The 15,312-nt window shown below is 48.5% G+C and overlaps 1 protein-coding gene across 3 annotated transcripts in view; it reads right to left on the bottom strand.

Annotated features, from left to right (window-relative positions):
- Window positions 1–1,537: 1,537 nt before the first annotated feature.
- Window positions 1,538–15,312, bottom strand: part of SEMA4F (ssemaphorin 4F) — a 149,469-nt gene continuing 135,694 nt past the window's right edge. The window contains exons 13-17 of one of the 3 annotated variants that reach the window (XR_012639408.1): window positions 14,276–14,334; window positions 11,624–13,454; window positions 3,780–3,878; window positions 3,272–3,683; window positions 1,539–2,043 (exon numbers count right to left, since the gene is read on the bottom strand). Coding sequence is in view for 1 of the 3 variants with exons in the window: in XM_074952051.1 (XP_074808152.1) it covers window positions 12,832–13,454; window positions 14,276–14,334 (682 nt within the window). In the remaining 2 variants the exon portion in view is untranslated. Of the gene's footprint in view, window positions 2,044–3,271; window positions 3,879–11,145; window positions 13,455–14,275; window positions 14,335–15,312 lie in introns of those variants that run through there. The other 2 variants (XR_012639407.1, XM_074952051.1) reach the window with 2 other exon arrangements.

The raw sequence follows: 15,312 nt of genomic DNA, 5'->3' as shown, positions 1-15,312 counted from the left end.
GCTCACTTTGGCAATTAGGAGCACATTAAACACCACACGCATTATCCAGCTGTATATGGAGCACCAGAACCTGGCAGAGCGATACCAGGCAAGGAGGCGACGTCAGCGCGGTCACGTGAGTGATCAGGACATGGACACAGATTTCTCTGAAAGCATGGGCCCTGCCAATGCATGCATCATGGTGCTAATGGGGCAGGTTCATGCTGTGGAATGCCGATTCTGGGCTCGGGAAACAAGCACAGACTGGTGGGACCGCATAGTGTTGCAGGTCTGGGATGATTCCCAGTGGCTGCGAAACTTTCACATGCATAAGGGCACTTTCATGGAACTTTGTGACTTGCTTTCCCCTGCCCTGAAGCGCATGAATACCAAGATGAGAGCAGCCCTCACAGCTGAGAAGCGAGTGGTGATAGCCCTGTGGAAGCTTGCAACGCCAGACAGCTACCGGTCAGTTGGGAATCAATTTGGAGTGGGCAAATCTACTGTGGGGGCTGCTGTGATGCAAGTAGCCCACGCAATCAAAGATCTGCTGATATCAAGGGTAGTGACCCTGGAAAATGTGCAGGTCATAGTGGATGGCTTTGCTGCAATGGGATTCCCTAACTGTGGTGGGGCCATAGACGGAACCCATATCCCTATCTTGGCACCGGAGCACCAAGCTGGCGAGTACATAAACCGCAAGGGGTACTTTTCAATAGTGCTGCAAGCTCTGGTGGATCACAAGGGACGTTTCACCAACATCAACGTGGGATGGCCGGGAAAGGTACACGACGCTCGCATCTTCAGGAACTCTGGTCTGTTTCAAAAGCTGCAGGAAGGGACTTTATTCCCAGACCAGAAAATAACTGTTGGGGATGTTGAAACGCCTATAGTTATCCTTGGGGACCCAGCCTACCCCTTAATGCCATGGCTCATGAAGCCGTACACAGGCAGCCTGGACAGTAGTCAGGAGCTGTTCAACTACAGGCTGAGCAAGTGCAGAATGGTGGTAGAATGTGCATTTGGACGTTTAAAGGCGCGCTGGTGCAGTTTACTGACTCGCTTAGACCTCAGCGAAACCAATATTCCCACTGTTATTACTGCTTGCTGTGTGCTCCACAATATCTGTGAGAGTAAGGGGGAGACATTTATGGTGGGGTGGGAGGTTGAGGCAAATCGCCTGGCTGCTGGTTACGCGCAGCCAGACACCAGAGCAGTTAGAAGAGCACAGGAGGGCGCGGTACGTATCAGAGAAACTTTGAAAACCAGTTTCATGACTGGCCAGGCTACAGTGTGAAAGTTCTGTTTGTTTCTCCTTGATGAAACCCCTCGCCCCTTGGTTCACTCTACTTCCCTGTAAGCTAACCACTCTCCCCTCCTCCCTTCGATCACCGCTTGCCGAGGCAATAAAGTCATTGTTGCTTCACATTCATGCATTCTTCATTCATTCATCACACAAATAGGGGGATGACTACCAAGGTAGCCCAGGAGGGGTGGTGGAGGAGGGAAGGAAAATGCCACACAGCACTTTAAAAGTTTACAACTTTAAAATTTATTGAATGCCAGCATTCTGTTTTTTGGGCAATCCTCTGTGGTTGAGTGGCTGGTTGGCCGGAGGCCCCCGCACCACGTTCTTGGGCGTCTGGGTGTGGAGGCTATGGAACTTGGGGAGGAGGGCGGTTGGTTACACGGGCTGTAGTGGCAGTTTGTGCTCCAGCTGCCTTTGCTGCAGCTCAACCATACACTGGAGCATATTGGTTTGATCCTCCAGCAGCCTCAGCATTGAATCCTGCCTCCTCTCATCACGCTGCAGCCACATTTGAGCTTCAGCCAGTCTTCAGCCCGCCACTTACTCTCTTCAGCCCGCCACCTCTCCTCCCAGTCATTCTGTGCTTTCCTGCACTCTGACATTATTTGCCTCCATGCATTCGTCTGTGCTCTGTCAGTGTGGGAGGACAGCATGAGCTCAGAGAACATTTCATCACGAGAGCGTTTTTTTTTTCTTTCTAATCTTCACTAGCCTCTGGGAAGGAGAAGATGCTGTGATCATTGAAACACATGCAGCTGGTGGAGAAAAAAAAAGGGACAGCGGTCAACAGTGTGCCCTTGTTGCCAAGAAGGCCAATGGCATTTTGGGATGTATAAGTAGGGGCATAGCGAGCAGATCGAGGGACGTGATCGTTCCCCTCTATTCGACACTGGTGAGGCCTCATCTGGAGTACTGTGTCCAGTTTTGGGCCCCACACTACAAGAAGGATGTGGATAAATTGGAGAGAGTCCAGCGAAGGGCAACAAAAATGATTAGGGGTCTAGAGCACATGACTTATGACGAGAGGCTGAGGGAGCTGGGATTGTTTAGTCTGCAGAAGAGAAGAATGAGGGGGGATTTGATAGCTGCTTTCAACTATCTGAAAGGGGGTTCCAAAGAGGATGGCTCTAGACTGTTCTCAATGGTAGCAGATGACAGAACGAGGAGTAATGGTCTCAAGTTGCAATGGGGGAGGTTTAGATTGGATATTAGGAAAAACTTTTTCACTAAGAGGGTGGTGAAACACTGGAATGCGTTACCTAGGGAGGTGGTAGAATCTCCTTCCTTAGAGGTTTTTAAGGTCAGGCTTGACAAAGCCCTGGCTGGGATGATTTAACTGGGAATTGGTCCTGCTTCGAGCAGGGGGTTGGACTAGATGACCTTCTGGGGTCCCTTCCAACCCTGATATTCTATGATTCTATGATTTAAAAAGACACATTTTATAAAACACCGGCTACACTCTTTCAGGGTAAACCTTGCTGTTAACATTACATACATAGCACATGTGCTTTCGTTACAAGGTTGCATTTTGCCTCCCCCCACCGTGTGGCTACCCCCTCAACCCTCCCCCCTCCCCATGGCTAACAGTGGGGAACATTTCTGTTCAGCCACAGGCAAACAGCCCAGCAGGAACGGGCACCTCTGAGTGTCCCCTGAAGAAAAGCACCCTATTTCAACCAGGTGACCATGAATGATATCTCACTCTCCTGAGGATAACACAGAGAGATAAAGAACGGATGTTGTTTGAATGCCAGCAAACATACACTACAATGCTTTGTTGTACAGTGATTCCCGAGTACGTGTTACTGGCCTGGAGTGGTAAAGTGTCCTACCATGGAGGACACAATAAGGCTGCCCTCCCCAGAAACCTTTTGCAAAAAGGCTTTGGGAGTACATCCAGGAGAGCCGCGAATGCCAGGGCAAATTAATCCTTTCACATGCTTGCTTTTAAACCATGTATAGTATTTTAAAAGGTACACTCACCGGAGGTCCCTTCTCCACCTGCCGGGTCCAGGAGGCAGCCTTGGGTGGGTTCGGGGGGTACTGGCTCCAGGTTCAGGGTGAGAAACAGTTCCTGGCTGTCAGGAAAACCGGTTTCTCCACTTGCTTGCTGTGAGCTATCTACAACCTCGTCATCATCATCATCATCTTCTTCGTCCCCAAAACCTGCTTCCGTATTGCCTCCATCTCCATTGAAGGAGTCAAACAACACGGCTGGGGTAGTGGTGGCTGAACCCCCTAAAATGGCATGCAGCTCATCATAGAAGCGGCAGGTTTGGGGCTCTGACCCGGAGCGGCCGTTCGCCTCTCTGGTTTTCTGGTAGGCTTGCCTCAGCTCCTTAAGTTTCACGCGGCACTGCTTCGGGTCCCTGTTATGGTCTCTGTCCTTCATGCCCTGGGAGATTTTGACAAAGATTTTGGCATTTCGAAAACTGGAATGGAGTTCTGATAGCACAGATTCCTCTCCCCATACAGTGATCAGATCCCGTACCTCCCGTTCAGTCCATGCTGGAGCTCTTTTGCGATTCTGGGATTCCATCATGGTCACCTCTGCTGATGAGATCTGCATGGTCACCTGCAGCTTGCCACGCTGGCCAAACAGGAAATGAGATTCAAAAGTTAGCAGTTCTTTTCCTGTCTACCTGGCCAGTGCATCTGAGTCGAGAGTGCTGTCCGGAGCGGTCACAATGGAGCACTCTGGGATAGTTCCCGGAGTCCAATACTGTCGAATTGTGTCCACAGTACCCCAAATTCAACCCGGCAAGGCCGATTTAAGCGCTAATCCACTTGTCAGGGGTGTAGTAAGGAAATTGATTTTAAGAGCCCTTTAAGTCAAAATAAAGGGCTTCATCGTGTGGACGGGTGCAGGTTTACATCGATTTAACGCTGCTAAATTCGACCTAAAGTCCTAGTGTAGACCAGGGCATAGACTTTAAGGTCAGAAGGGACCCTTATGATCGTCTAGTCTGGCCTCTTGCACAACACAAGACACAGAATCACACCCACCCACTCCTGTAACAAATCCCTAACCTATGTCTGAGCTATTGAAGTTCCCAAATCGTGGTTTAAAGACTTCAAGGTGCAGAGAATCCTCCAGCAAGTGATCTGTGCCCCACGCTGCAGAGGACAGTGAAAAAACCCCAGGGCCTCTGCCAATCTGCCCTGGAGGAAAATTCCTTCCCAACCCCATCTAACATTCCATCACAGGCCATTGGGCATATTTGCTGCTAATAGTCAAAGATCAATTAATTGCCAAAATTAGGCTATCCCATCATACCATCCCCTCTGTAAACTTATCAAACTTAGTCTTGAAGCCAGATATGTCTTTTGCCTCCACTGCTTCTCTCAGAAGGCTGTTCCAGAACTTCACTCCTCTGATGGTTAGAAACCTTCATCTAATTTCAAGTCTAAACTTCCTGATGGCCAGTTTATATCCATTTGTTCTTGTGACCACTTTGGTACGGATCTTAAATAATTCCTCTCCCTCCCTGGTATTTATCCCTCTGATATATTTATAGAGAGCAATCATATCTCCCCTCAGCCTTCTTTTGGTGAGGCTAAACAAGCCAAGCTCTTTGAGTCTCCTTTCATAAGGCAGGTTTTCTATTCTCCGGATCATCCTGGTAGCCCTTCTCTGTACCTGTTCCAGTTTGAATTCATCCTTCTTAAACATGGGAGACCAGAACTGCACACAGTATTCCAGAGGAGGTCTCACCAGTGCCTTGTATAACGGTACTAACACCTCCTTATCTCTACTGGAAATACCTCTCCTGATGCATCCCAAGACAGTATTGCAGGCAAAACAGAGGAATTACCCCCATACTTTCCTGTGTTTTTGTTCTATAGGCAGGCCAAGTTTCAATGGCTCCTACCTTTTAAGGGTTTAGGGGAAATTATCCCACTGTTCCGTTATTAAATTCATGAGGTGGTGTACCTCAGTTTTTCTTATACAGCAGACCAAGTTTGTAATATTCTTCCTGCTATACTAAGTTTTAAGTGTATTCACAGGTAATAGCTGAGAAGTATCATTACCATATGACCTTAAAGGTGTTTTCAAAAATCATACACACTATCCATTGTTACAGGGGTACTTCTTAACATTAAATTTATCCCAATGTTTAATATTAACATCTATTAAAAACTTCAAATTTCAGCACTGCATACACACACAAAAAGAATATTTTTCCTACTTAGGGTTAACCTGTCCCTCTCTTATTTTTAGGTTTGACTTCTTTTTCCACCTTCGTCTATCAGTAAGGTAATTTGCATTTTCACAGATGCTCTGGCTTGCTTTTGGATACAAAGCCATCAGCAGGTCAGAGACCCTCTCTTAAAAGTGGACACAATCAACTTCCACCTAAGTTTTGATTTCTTTTCACTTTCAACTTCTGCTTCCAAAACACACAGTGATCTGAAAAAGAAAACACAACCTACTGTGGCTCCCTTTAGAGACCTAATAGGATTTTAGTTAATTAGCATGTTTTGTTTGCATGTCTTTTACCCCTTCTACAATATACACTGCACATGTCCTGGGAAAAATGCACATTCCTTTCATAGTTTAACTTCTGTAACATTATATTAGCCATATCAATTTTTACATAAGGTGTAACAGTTTCTTTTGTGCTCACACAGTTTCCACGTACCTTTATTAAAGTGACAGTCTGATTACTCAGAGCCACCTTAAGGCTCAGTGTTTCTAATGTAGCTTCTTTTTTTTGTGCACCTCACCTCTGCTGTTGCTCCAGAGGGGCACTGTTTTTTTTTTTTTTTTTTTAACTTCTTATACTACAGCTCTTATCTGCTATTTTGTTACCAAAAAAAGGATCCAGAATTTCTCCCCATTCTCCTGGGTTTGACTGCCCTGTTGCAGCCAGGACTTTGGTCTTTTAAAAAAAATATTGAACTGTATAAAGCATTGAAGTACCTTAAGGGTTAAATGCTAAATACCAAAGCCAAACAACGCTAGTCACCTTTGTCTGGTAAACAAGTGTATTCTATCTGCTACCCAAGATCCATAAATCTGGAAATCCTGGGCGCCCCGTCATCTCAGGCATTGGCACCCTGACAGCAGGATTGTCTGGCTATGTAGACTCCCTCCTCAGGCCCTACGCTACCAGCTCTCCCAGCTATCTTCGAGACACCACTGACTTCCTGAGGAAACTACAATCCATCGGTGATCTTCCTGAAAACACCATCCTGGCCACTATGGATGTAGAAGCCCTCTACACCAACATTCCACACAAAGATGGACTACAAGCCATTGGGAACACTATCCCCGATAATGTCACGGCAAACCTGGTAGCTGAACTTTGTGACTTTGTCCTCACCCATAACTATTTCACATTTGGGGACAATGTATACCTTCAAATCAGCGGCACTGCTATGGGTACCCACATGGCCCCACAGTATGCCAACATTTTTATGGCTGACTTAGAACAATGCTTCCTCAGCTCTCGTCCCCTAATGCCCCTACTCTACTTGCGCTATATTGATGACACCTTCATCATCTGGACCCATGGAAAAGAAGCCCTTGAGGAATTCCACCATGATTTCAACAATTTCCATCCCACCGTCAACCTCAGCCTGGACCAGTCCACACAAGAGATCCACTTCCTGGACACTACAGTGCTAATAAGCGATGGTCACATAAACACCACCCTATACCGGAAACCTACTGACCGCTATTCCTACCTACATGCCTCCAGCTCTCACCCAGACCACACCACACGATCCATTGTCTACAGCCAAGCTCTACGATATAACCGCATTTGCTCCAACCCCTCAGACAGAGACAAACACCTACAAGATCTCTATCAAGCATTCTTACAACTACAATACCCACCTGCTGAAGTGAAGAAACAGATTGACAGAGCCAGAAGAGTACCCAGAAGTCACCTACTACAGGACAGGCCCAATAAAGAAAATAACAGAACGCCACTAGCCATCACCTTCAGCCCCCAACTAAAACCTCTCCAACGCATTATCAAGGATCTACAACCTATCCTGAAGGGCGACCCATCACTCTCACAAATCTTGGGAGACAGGCCAGTCCTTGCCTACAGACAGCCCCCCAACCTGAAGCAAATACTCACCAGCAACCACACACCACACAACAGAACCACTAACCCAGCAACCTACCCTTGCAACAAAGCCCGTTGCCAACTGTGCCCACATATCTATTCAAGGGACACCATCATAGGGCCTAATCACATCAGCCACACTATCAGAGGCTCGTTCACCTGCACATCTACCAATGTGATATATGCCATCATGTGCCAGCAATCATAGAATATCAGGGTTGGAAGGGACCTCAGGTGGCCATCTAGTCCAACCCCCTGCTCAAAGCAGGACCGATCCCCAATTAAATCATTGTACAATCATGTACATTGGGCAAACTGGACAGTCTCTACAGAAAAGAATAAATGCACACAAATCAGATGTCAAGAATTATAACATTCATAAACCAGTCGGAGAACACTTCAATCTCTCTGGTCACTCGATTTCTGATCTCAAAGTGAGTATCCTTCAACAAAAAAACTTCGAAAACAGACTCCAACGAGAGACTGCTGAATTGGAATTAATTTGCAAATTGGATACAATTAACTTAGGCTTGAATAGAGACTGGGAGTGGTTGAGTCATTATACTAAGTGAAACTATTTCCCCTTGTTTATTCCCCCCCCCCCCACTCTTCCTCAGACGTTCTTGTTAACTCCTGGAAATGGCCCACCTTGATTATCACTTCAAAAGGTTTTCTCTCCCCCCCACCCCACTCTCCTGCTGGTAATAGCTCATCTTAAGTGATCACTCTCCTTACAATGTATATTTTTTCATGGTCTGTGTGTATATATAAAATCTCCTCACTGTACTTTCCACTTTATGCAGCCGATGAAGTGAGCTGTAGCTCACGAAAGCTTATGCTCAAATAAATTGCTTAGTCTCTAAGGTGCCACAAGTACTCCTTTTCTTTTTGCGAATACAGACTAACACGGCTGTTACTCTGAAACTTGACAGTATATCTATACACACACAGATACACACACAAGCATACTCTTCTCCTTCACATCCCTTACACTGCTTTAATTTTTATACAGCTGTACATAGGATTACATTGGTATATATTTGGGGTCAGGTAAGTTCCAGTAGAAACCCCTTATGTTCTTTTGGCAAATTTGACTTAATTGTTCAGTCAAATGATTCAAAGCAGACTGTCTTTTTGCCTGGCTTATTTACAAACATTCTTTTGGAAAAGGGCCCATTTTTCCTTCAGAATAGCTGCAAAGAAACCAAGAATCTTTTTCTGTAACACTTTTTCTGTTAACATTTGTACAAGGTTCAACTGCTTAATTCCCTCTAGCCTCTGCAGAGTTAACTTCTCACTCTATCTGTTGCCTGCCTGCTTGTCTGGGCCTGATCCTGCTTTCCTCCCTGAACCGCCCCTTCCCATGGGCACAGGCTTTGTCCCACTAACAATTTAGCAAGGAGGGTGGGTTCCTCAACTAGCTCCCACCCCTCCTGGTCCCTTTTCTTTGTTCCCTTTCTCTCTTGTTGCTCTGAGGTGGTCATTCTGCCAGATAGGTAGCGACCCTTTCTGACAGAAGGCACAAGTACTTTGCTATTGTTTCCTGTGTTAGACTCTATCAGTTCAGTCCAGAAGCCCTTAGGTTGCCTGCAGCGTCTCCACTGAATTCGTTACCAGCACAAAATTCTCTGTTACTCACACATTCAAGGGCACCTTCCTTTTCCCCAGTTCCTAGGGCTCCAGGCAAAAAGCACCTAACTTTACCCCTCCATGGGCTCTGGGGAAGTACCCATTCCCTGTGGACTCAGAGCAAACTCCCTTTCCCTGTGGACTCAGGGCTTAATCTTTTGCGGGTTTACGGGGTCTTTTACCAGTGAAAGAGCCTTACACAGTAATATACTACATAACCTCTATTTCTTAACAATCACCAAAACAGAATGCACACACATACAGTGCTCACCACTCCCAGTAAGACAGATGGACTTTTCCTGATGGCCAGTCAGAATCAGGTCTATCTGGGGGACTCCAGTTTCTGCACGGTGTCATTGGCAGAGTGTTAAGGTCTGGCAGCTCTGATCTTTGGGGCTGTGTCCTGGAGTTGGTTCCCTGTCTCTGGACATAATTTCTCCACTCGAGCAGGCAATCAGCCTGAGTTCTGAGTCCCAGTAACGGAATGTATCTGTAAATTAACTCGTGAACTGTGACACGAGAACTTGTAGGCAGTGACCCCACCCCGCCGTCTTTTACCTCCTATTACAATGGACAAACTACAAACTGTTTGTACCATCCATCTCCTTCCTCTCTACCAATCCTTGCTTGGGCCTCCAAATTCTTTTACCTGGGGTTCTTTCAACCCAAAGCTCTTGGTAACTTTTACTCTGTGCGAGGTGGTGTCAGGAAATAAGTCACGATGGCTGGCACAAACAGGACAACACAAGAGTGCTTTCACTTAAAGCTAAACTTTACTTAGTCTCAAGCACTTATACACACGTCCGCAAGAGGTTAGTAAAACACGCTCAACCCTTGATAATTACCAAAGCTGAGTGAGTAAAACACGCTCAACCCTTGATAATTACCAAAGCTGAGTGTGGCTCTCGAGTGGCACAGCGGCAGCTGCTGAAACACAAGATGCATCCAGAGAGAGAGTCCAGTCCTGAAGAGTCCCCCTACCTCAAACTTTTTCCCCTTATTTATACATTAGTAATAGAATGACATGACCCTTAAAGCAAACTTGTTAAGTAAGCAGTTTCAATGGTCAAGCGAGAGGTTCCTTCTGATTATTGATTAACCAGGTGCGGGTTTTTCCAGAGTTTGCAGCCTTGAGGCCCCAATAGACATTCTTGGGGCACGTCCTGCTCTTCTAAGATGTATGTATCAGCAACTTCAACACAATTCTTATCAGGAAGGACAAGGGGTCAAGCTGTCCTCTCTGTGGCACCCAAAACCCCCTCTCCCCTCCTGCCTTGGTTAAGCTAAGCCTGCTGACTTGGCTGCTTTTAGCAATAAGCCATAGTGGTTTCAGGCACTTTACTAGTTTGCCAAAGTCTCCCCGTACACATCAATGTCTGTTAGCCAGGATGGGCAGGGATGCAAAACCACGCTCTGAAGTGTCCCTAGCCCATTTGCCAGAAGCTGGGAATGGGCGACAGGAGATGGATCACTTGATGATTACCTGTTCTGTTCATAGCCTCTGAAGCAGTGGTTCTCAACCAGGAGTCCAGGGCCCCCTGGGGGGTTGCAAGCATGTTTCAGGGGGTCCTCCAAGTGGGGCCAGCATTAGACTTGCTGAGGCCCAGGGCAGAAAGCCGAAGCCCCGCCACCTGGGGCTGAAGCCAAAGCCTGAGCAACTTCATGGGGGCCAAGTGGTGTAAGGTCCAAGACAATTGCCCTGTTTGCTACCCCTTAATGCTGGCCCTGGCTTTTATATGCAGAAAACCAGATGTGGCACAAGTGGGCAGTGGAGTTTTTATATCATGTTGGGCGGCCCTCTGAAAGGAAAAGGCTGAGAACCCCTGGTCTGAAGCACCTGGCATTGGCTACTGTGGGAAGACAGGACCATTGGTCTGACCCAGTATGGCTATTCTTATGTTGATAGGGAGCACGATACTGTGCCAGCAGCCTGTGCACATAACCAAAAATCACTAATAACAGAGCCCCGAAGAGTTTGCATCTGTCAACCCCCTTCACCCGCCTCCCACCAACACCCAGACTATTCTTTTTGACAATAATTTTTAATAAATCACAAAATAAAAAAGTTTGATTAAAAACAAAAAACACAAAACAGCAAAACCAGCAGGTGACATTAATTTCACATTCAGTCCCACCTCCACCCCACCCCCCCAGCTGCAGCAGGGGCCTACGGGAACCTAAGAAAGGAGTTCTCACTGAGATTGCAAGACAAGCTGGGAAAGCTCCAGTGGCTGGAGACACTGAACCAGCCTGTGAGGAAGCCAGACGTGGCCAGTGGGCCTACTGGGGAAGCCAGAGAACAATGGAAGGTTAGGAGGGTCTCATTGAACCTGCTAAGGGAGGTTGGAGAGGGACAAGCTGCATGCAGGTGGACACGCACAGGAATGGGAGACGTGTCCCCAGTCCAATATGTGCAGCTAATCAGCTGCAAGGAGAGGCTCATGGCAATGATATGGGTGTGTGTGTGTGTCACACTTTTGCTAGAGACAAAGTCCAAAGTGGCGGTGACATTTCTAACAGAGGGAGATGCCCTCAGGTTCAGTGCTTTACAGCATGAATACCTCAGCAACAAGCAACTCCACCTGACCTGACTGCTTGGAGGAAAAGCAGCTCTGGAAGAACTTACTCTCTGCAATGTCCTAGTCTCTCCTGTCTCAACATGCATAGCTACGATATTCCATAGCACCACTATGTCATTGGCTCTGATCATTCACATCTACTGTAACACACTTGGCAAAACTGTGCTGGGCCTTCTCCAGCCCAGACACACAAGGATCCACATGGCTGCGGACTGAAGGCATGTGCAGCCAGGGCAGCTGCAGAATTTGGCATTATAGTGAGTCAACCACCATTCTTTCTGAAGGGTGTTTCAGACTTCTGCACCTGGAGGACAACTCCTGTTCGCAGAGGCGCACCTGATCTCAAGGAGACTCTGCACCTGGTCTCAGTCACACCACATTCATGAAGATGGTGCTGGTTAATAGAAAGCACCACCAAGGCAGTCACTTGTCAGCACTGGCCAAGAGGTCTCCAGGGGCATTTACTGTCTCTTGTGTACCAGACTGTGAAGGCAGAGAAGATCCCACAGGAACACACAAGGCTTCGGTAAGTGCTAGCTGTGAGTGCTTCTTGCTCTTGAAGAAGCCAATAGCAGGTCACCACCACCACCACTCCCCACAGCTGAGCAGCAGGCGGGGATGAGAGAGATGTGGAATATTGTTCCAGATAGCTCGGGTTACAGTCACAATCAAGGCTAATTTTAGCCAATACAATCATCACTTCCAGGGAATATCTACAGGATGCAGAGCCCAGGGACCCGGCCCTGGAGCATGTTTGCCAAACACCACCACCAGGCTAGTAACACAGAAACTCCGATGACCTGTTCCAAGCAACTTCACAGAGGTTGGGGGACCTGGGGCACAAGGACTCAAAGCCACTCAGCAAGGAATTCTTTGGCCAGAGCCCGGAGGCTACATGAAGGTTTTAGTAGAAATAAAGCCGGGCGAGTCCCACTCTCAGACACACCAGCTCTGCTCACTGACCACAATGGAGCATCACACTAACTCCAGGCCTAGACGGCCGCATCAGTCAGATGGATTCTGAGAACGGGAACTCTGGCAATGACATGAAGAAAGAGGCTCGACTTGCAGTGTCAACAGTGGCTGTGCCCCTCTTCGCCTTTTGGGGAAGCCACTGCCAGGCATGTCAGTGATGGCTGTGCCCTTCCTCCCCCTAGGGGGCAGACAATGCCAGGGATGTCAGTGATGGCTGTGTCCAACTAAGGGCAGGCATCGCCGTGGGTGTTGGTGATGGATGTGCTCCCTTCGGGGGCTACTAAATGGAGGTTTCATCGCACTTGGCCAGTGGAACCCCTGTCAGGTAGATCCGGGCTTGGTCTTTGTCCAGCTCATTGATGTAGAGGTGGGGGAAGCCATTGAGGCTGCCATTCTTCTTAGCTGTAGCCAGCGGGTGGCGCTCGTCTTCCGGGGAGCTTGGCGTGTGTGGCTCATGGCTGCAGCTAGTTGTATTCGACTGCATCAAATCCAGTCCATTTCTCTCACGGCTGAGCAGCTCCCTCTGGAGTCGCTCCTGTCGCCTCCTCTCGTAGATGAAGAAACAGCCAGAGCCAGCAGCAAAGCCTAGGAAAAACAAGAGGAGTCCCACCAGGACACTGTAGTTCCGCTCAGTTGTCTTCCAGGTGTTAGCAGAGCTGCTGCCCCTCACCAGGCTGTAGGAGGCGACCACACCCCCTGCTCCATCTTCCATGCACTGGCAGGTGTAATCACCAAGGGTATCCTCTGTCACTGTGAACTCCAGCCCATCGCTGCGCAAGGCATACACGGTGGCATCTTGGGAAGGTCTCTGCCACGTGCAGGTTGCCCAGGCTGACGGTGGAGTACAGGGGAGCACAACCCGGGCAGCCAGGGACACTGGCACCTCGACTGTAACAGGCACATCTGCAAGTGGGAGAGAAACACTGCATTGGGGCAGGACCCGAACATGAGACAGGGCTCCTGCAGTATGTGCTACCGATTCTCCACAGGCATGGGCAAGCAGGAGAGGAGCATCCCCCAGCCCAGTCCCATGGAAATAACAAGAGGGCAGCTGTATCCCTTAGAGACAAAAGAAGAGGGTACGAAGCATATGGCACAGGGACACTGGGAAGGTGAACCCATAGCCTGGGTTCCTCAGGGGAAGCACAACTCTAGGATCCCCTCTTTGGTGGAGTTTCTTCCTTCTTCCCCTCTTCAGAATAAGCCCTCCCCGCATCCTCTTAGTCTTTCACAGGCCCCCCGCTATTGCACTGAAAGAAGCACCCTCCCAAACCCGAGTCACTCTATGCCTCCACCTCAGTCCAGAGCCACTCTAGTCTCCATGCCCCTTTCTCCCTACCGCCAGCATCTGCTGCACTGCCACGCAACCTGCATCTGCTGGCCCAGGCTGGGGGAAGGTGCATGAACCCAAACCAGTGGAGAGGTGGTCAATCAGGGCTCAGTACAGGCTGGCGTCCTGACATGGCCCTTCTTCCCAGATGCCACTGGTCCTGCCCTTTTCACAGCAGAGACACCCCGTGTACAACCCCTCCCCGCAGTTAGTCTGCGCAAAGCCAGGCGTGCCGAAGAGATGTGCTTCCCCCTTCAGATATGGGAACACTGATCTCTGAGCCACAGCCACGCTGCTCAGGAACCCCTCAGAGCCATACCCACCCAGGCCCTAACTTCCAAACTTCTCAGTGCTGGATGCGCTTCCAACACTGAGCTGCCCTCAGGCCACATACCTGCTGTTCCCTGTGGACACACTGTTAAGATGCTTAGAGATGTGAGGTCCTGCAGTAACCTGAGATGAGGCAGAAAAGCAGAGATCATGATGAATTCCAGTGGCTGCTGCAGCCTCATCAGGAAATGACCCACCCAGCCCAGGTTCCTGTGTGTAGGGGAGATGAGTCTGGCTCTGCAGCAGGTGAGGAAGGGGGAAGCACATTAGGAGGGGGGATCCTAGACTAGGGGATAAGCCTCCATTTCTGAGCAGCACTCAGTTACACAGGGGGTCTTAGAGAGGGGCCTACAAGGCAGGAAATCCAGGGACAGAAATTAAAACTTCCAGTATCTGCAACGGACAGAGGTTACCCGGCTACCATAGGATCAGAGCTTAACCCCTGCCTGGGGACTGCCCCTCCCTGGGCTGAGGTCAGTTTCTAGGAGGACTGAGAAGTGCTGTTTTCTAGGGATTTACCTGCCCTATCTACCTCACTACCATCAGAAAACTGCCCTGCACTCTGGTTTGTGTTCAGGCACACAAAACGGTACCAACACCAGGTTGAAAAGGAGGCAAGCTGGCCAGGAGTGTGTGTCTACTGGGAAAGGGGGAGTGAGAGGAAAGTAATTGAGGATGTCAGGAATGGGAATGTTCGTTGGTGGCAAAGGAGTGGGATCAGGCTCAGGAAGGAATAATTCCCAGCAGAGGCTTGCAGGACTTTGTGCAGGGTCTAAGGATCTCAAAACATTTTACAGACTGACTGTCCTGTAATACAGAGAGCCTACAGCATTGGGCCTGGTGCAAGACATGAAGCCTGAACCAGCTGTGAACTAAAGTCAGGCCACATATTACAGCACATGCCTATAAGTTCGCTGTCCAGTAGATGAACTTGGCGACGGTGCTGCTAGCATTGCTAAAACACACTTAATATTTATGAAAAAAGAAAAGGAGTACTTGTGGCACCTTAGAGACTAACCAATTTATTTGAGGAGAGTGGAGTGGGGGGGAGAGAAAACCCTTTGTAGTGATAAACACCCATTTTTTCATGGTTTGTGTGTA

This window comes from Natator depressus, chromosome 4 (genome assembly GCF_965152275.1).
Source record: "Natator depressus isolate rNatDep1 chromosome 4, rNatDep2.hap1, whole genome shotgun sequence".
Taxonomy (NCBI): Eukaryota; Metazoa; Chordata; order Testudines; family Cheloniidae; genus Natator; species Natator depressus.
Note: the sequence above shows the minus strand (reverse complement) of the source record. Positions and strands in the feature narration are given on the sequence as shown.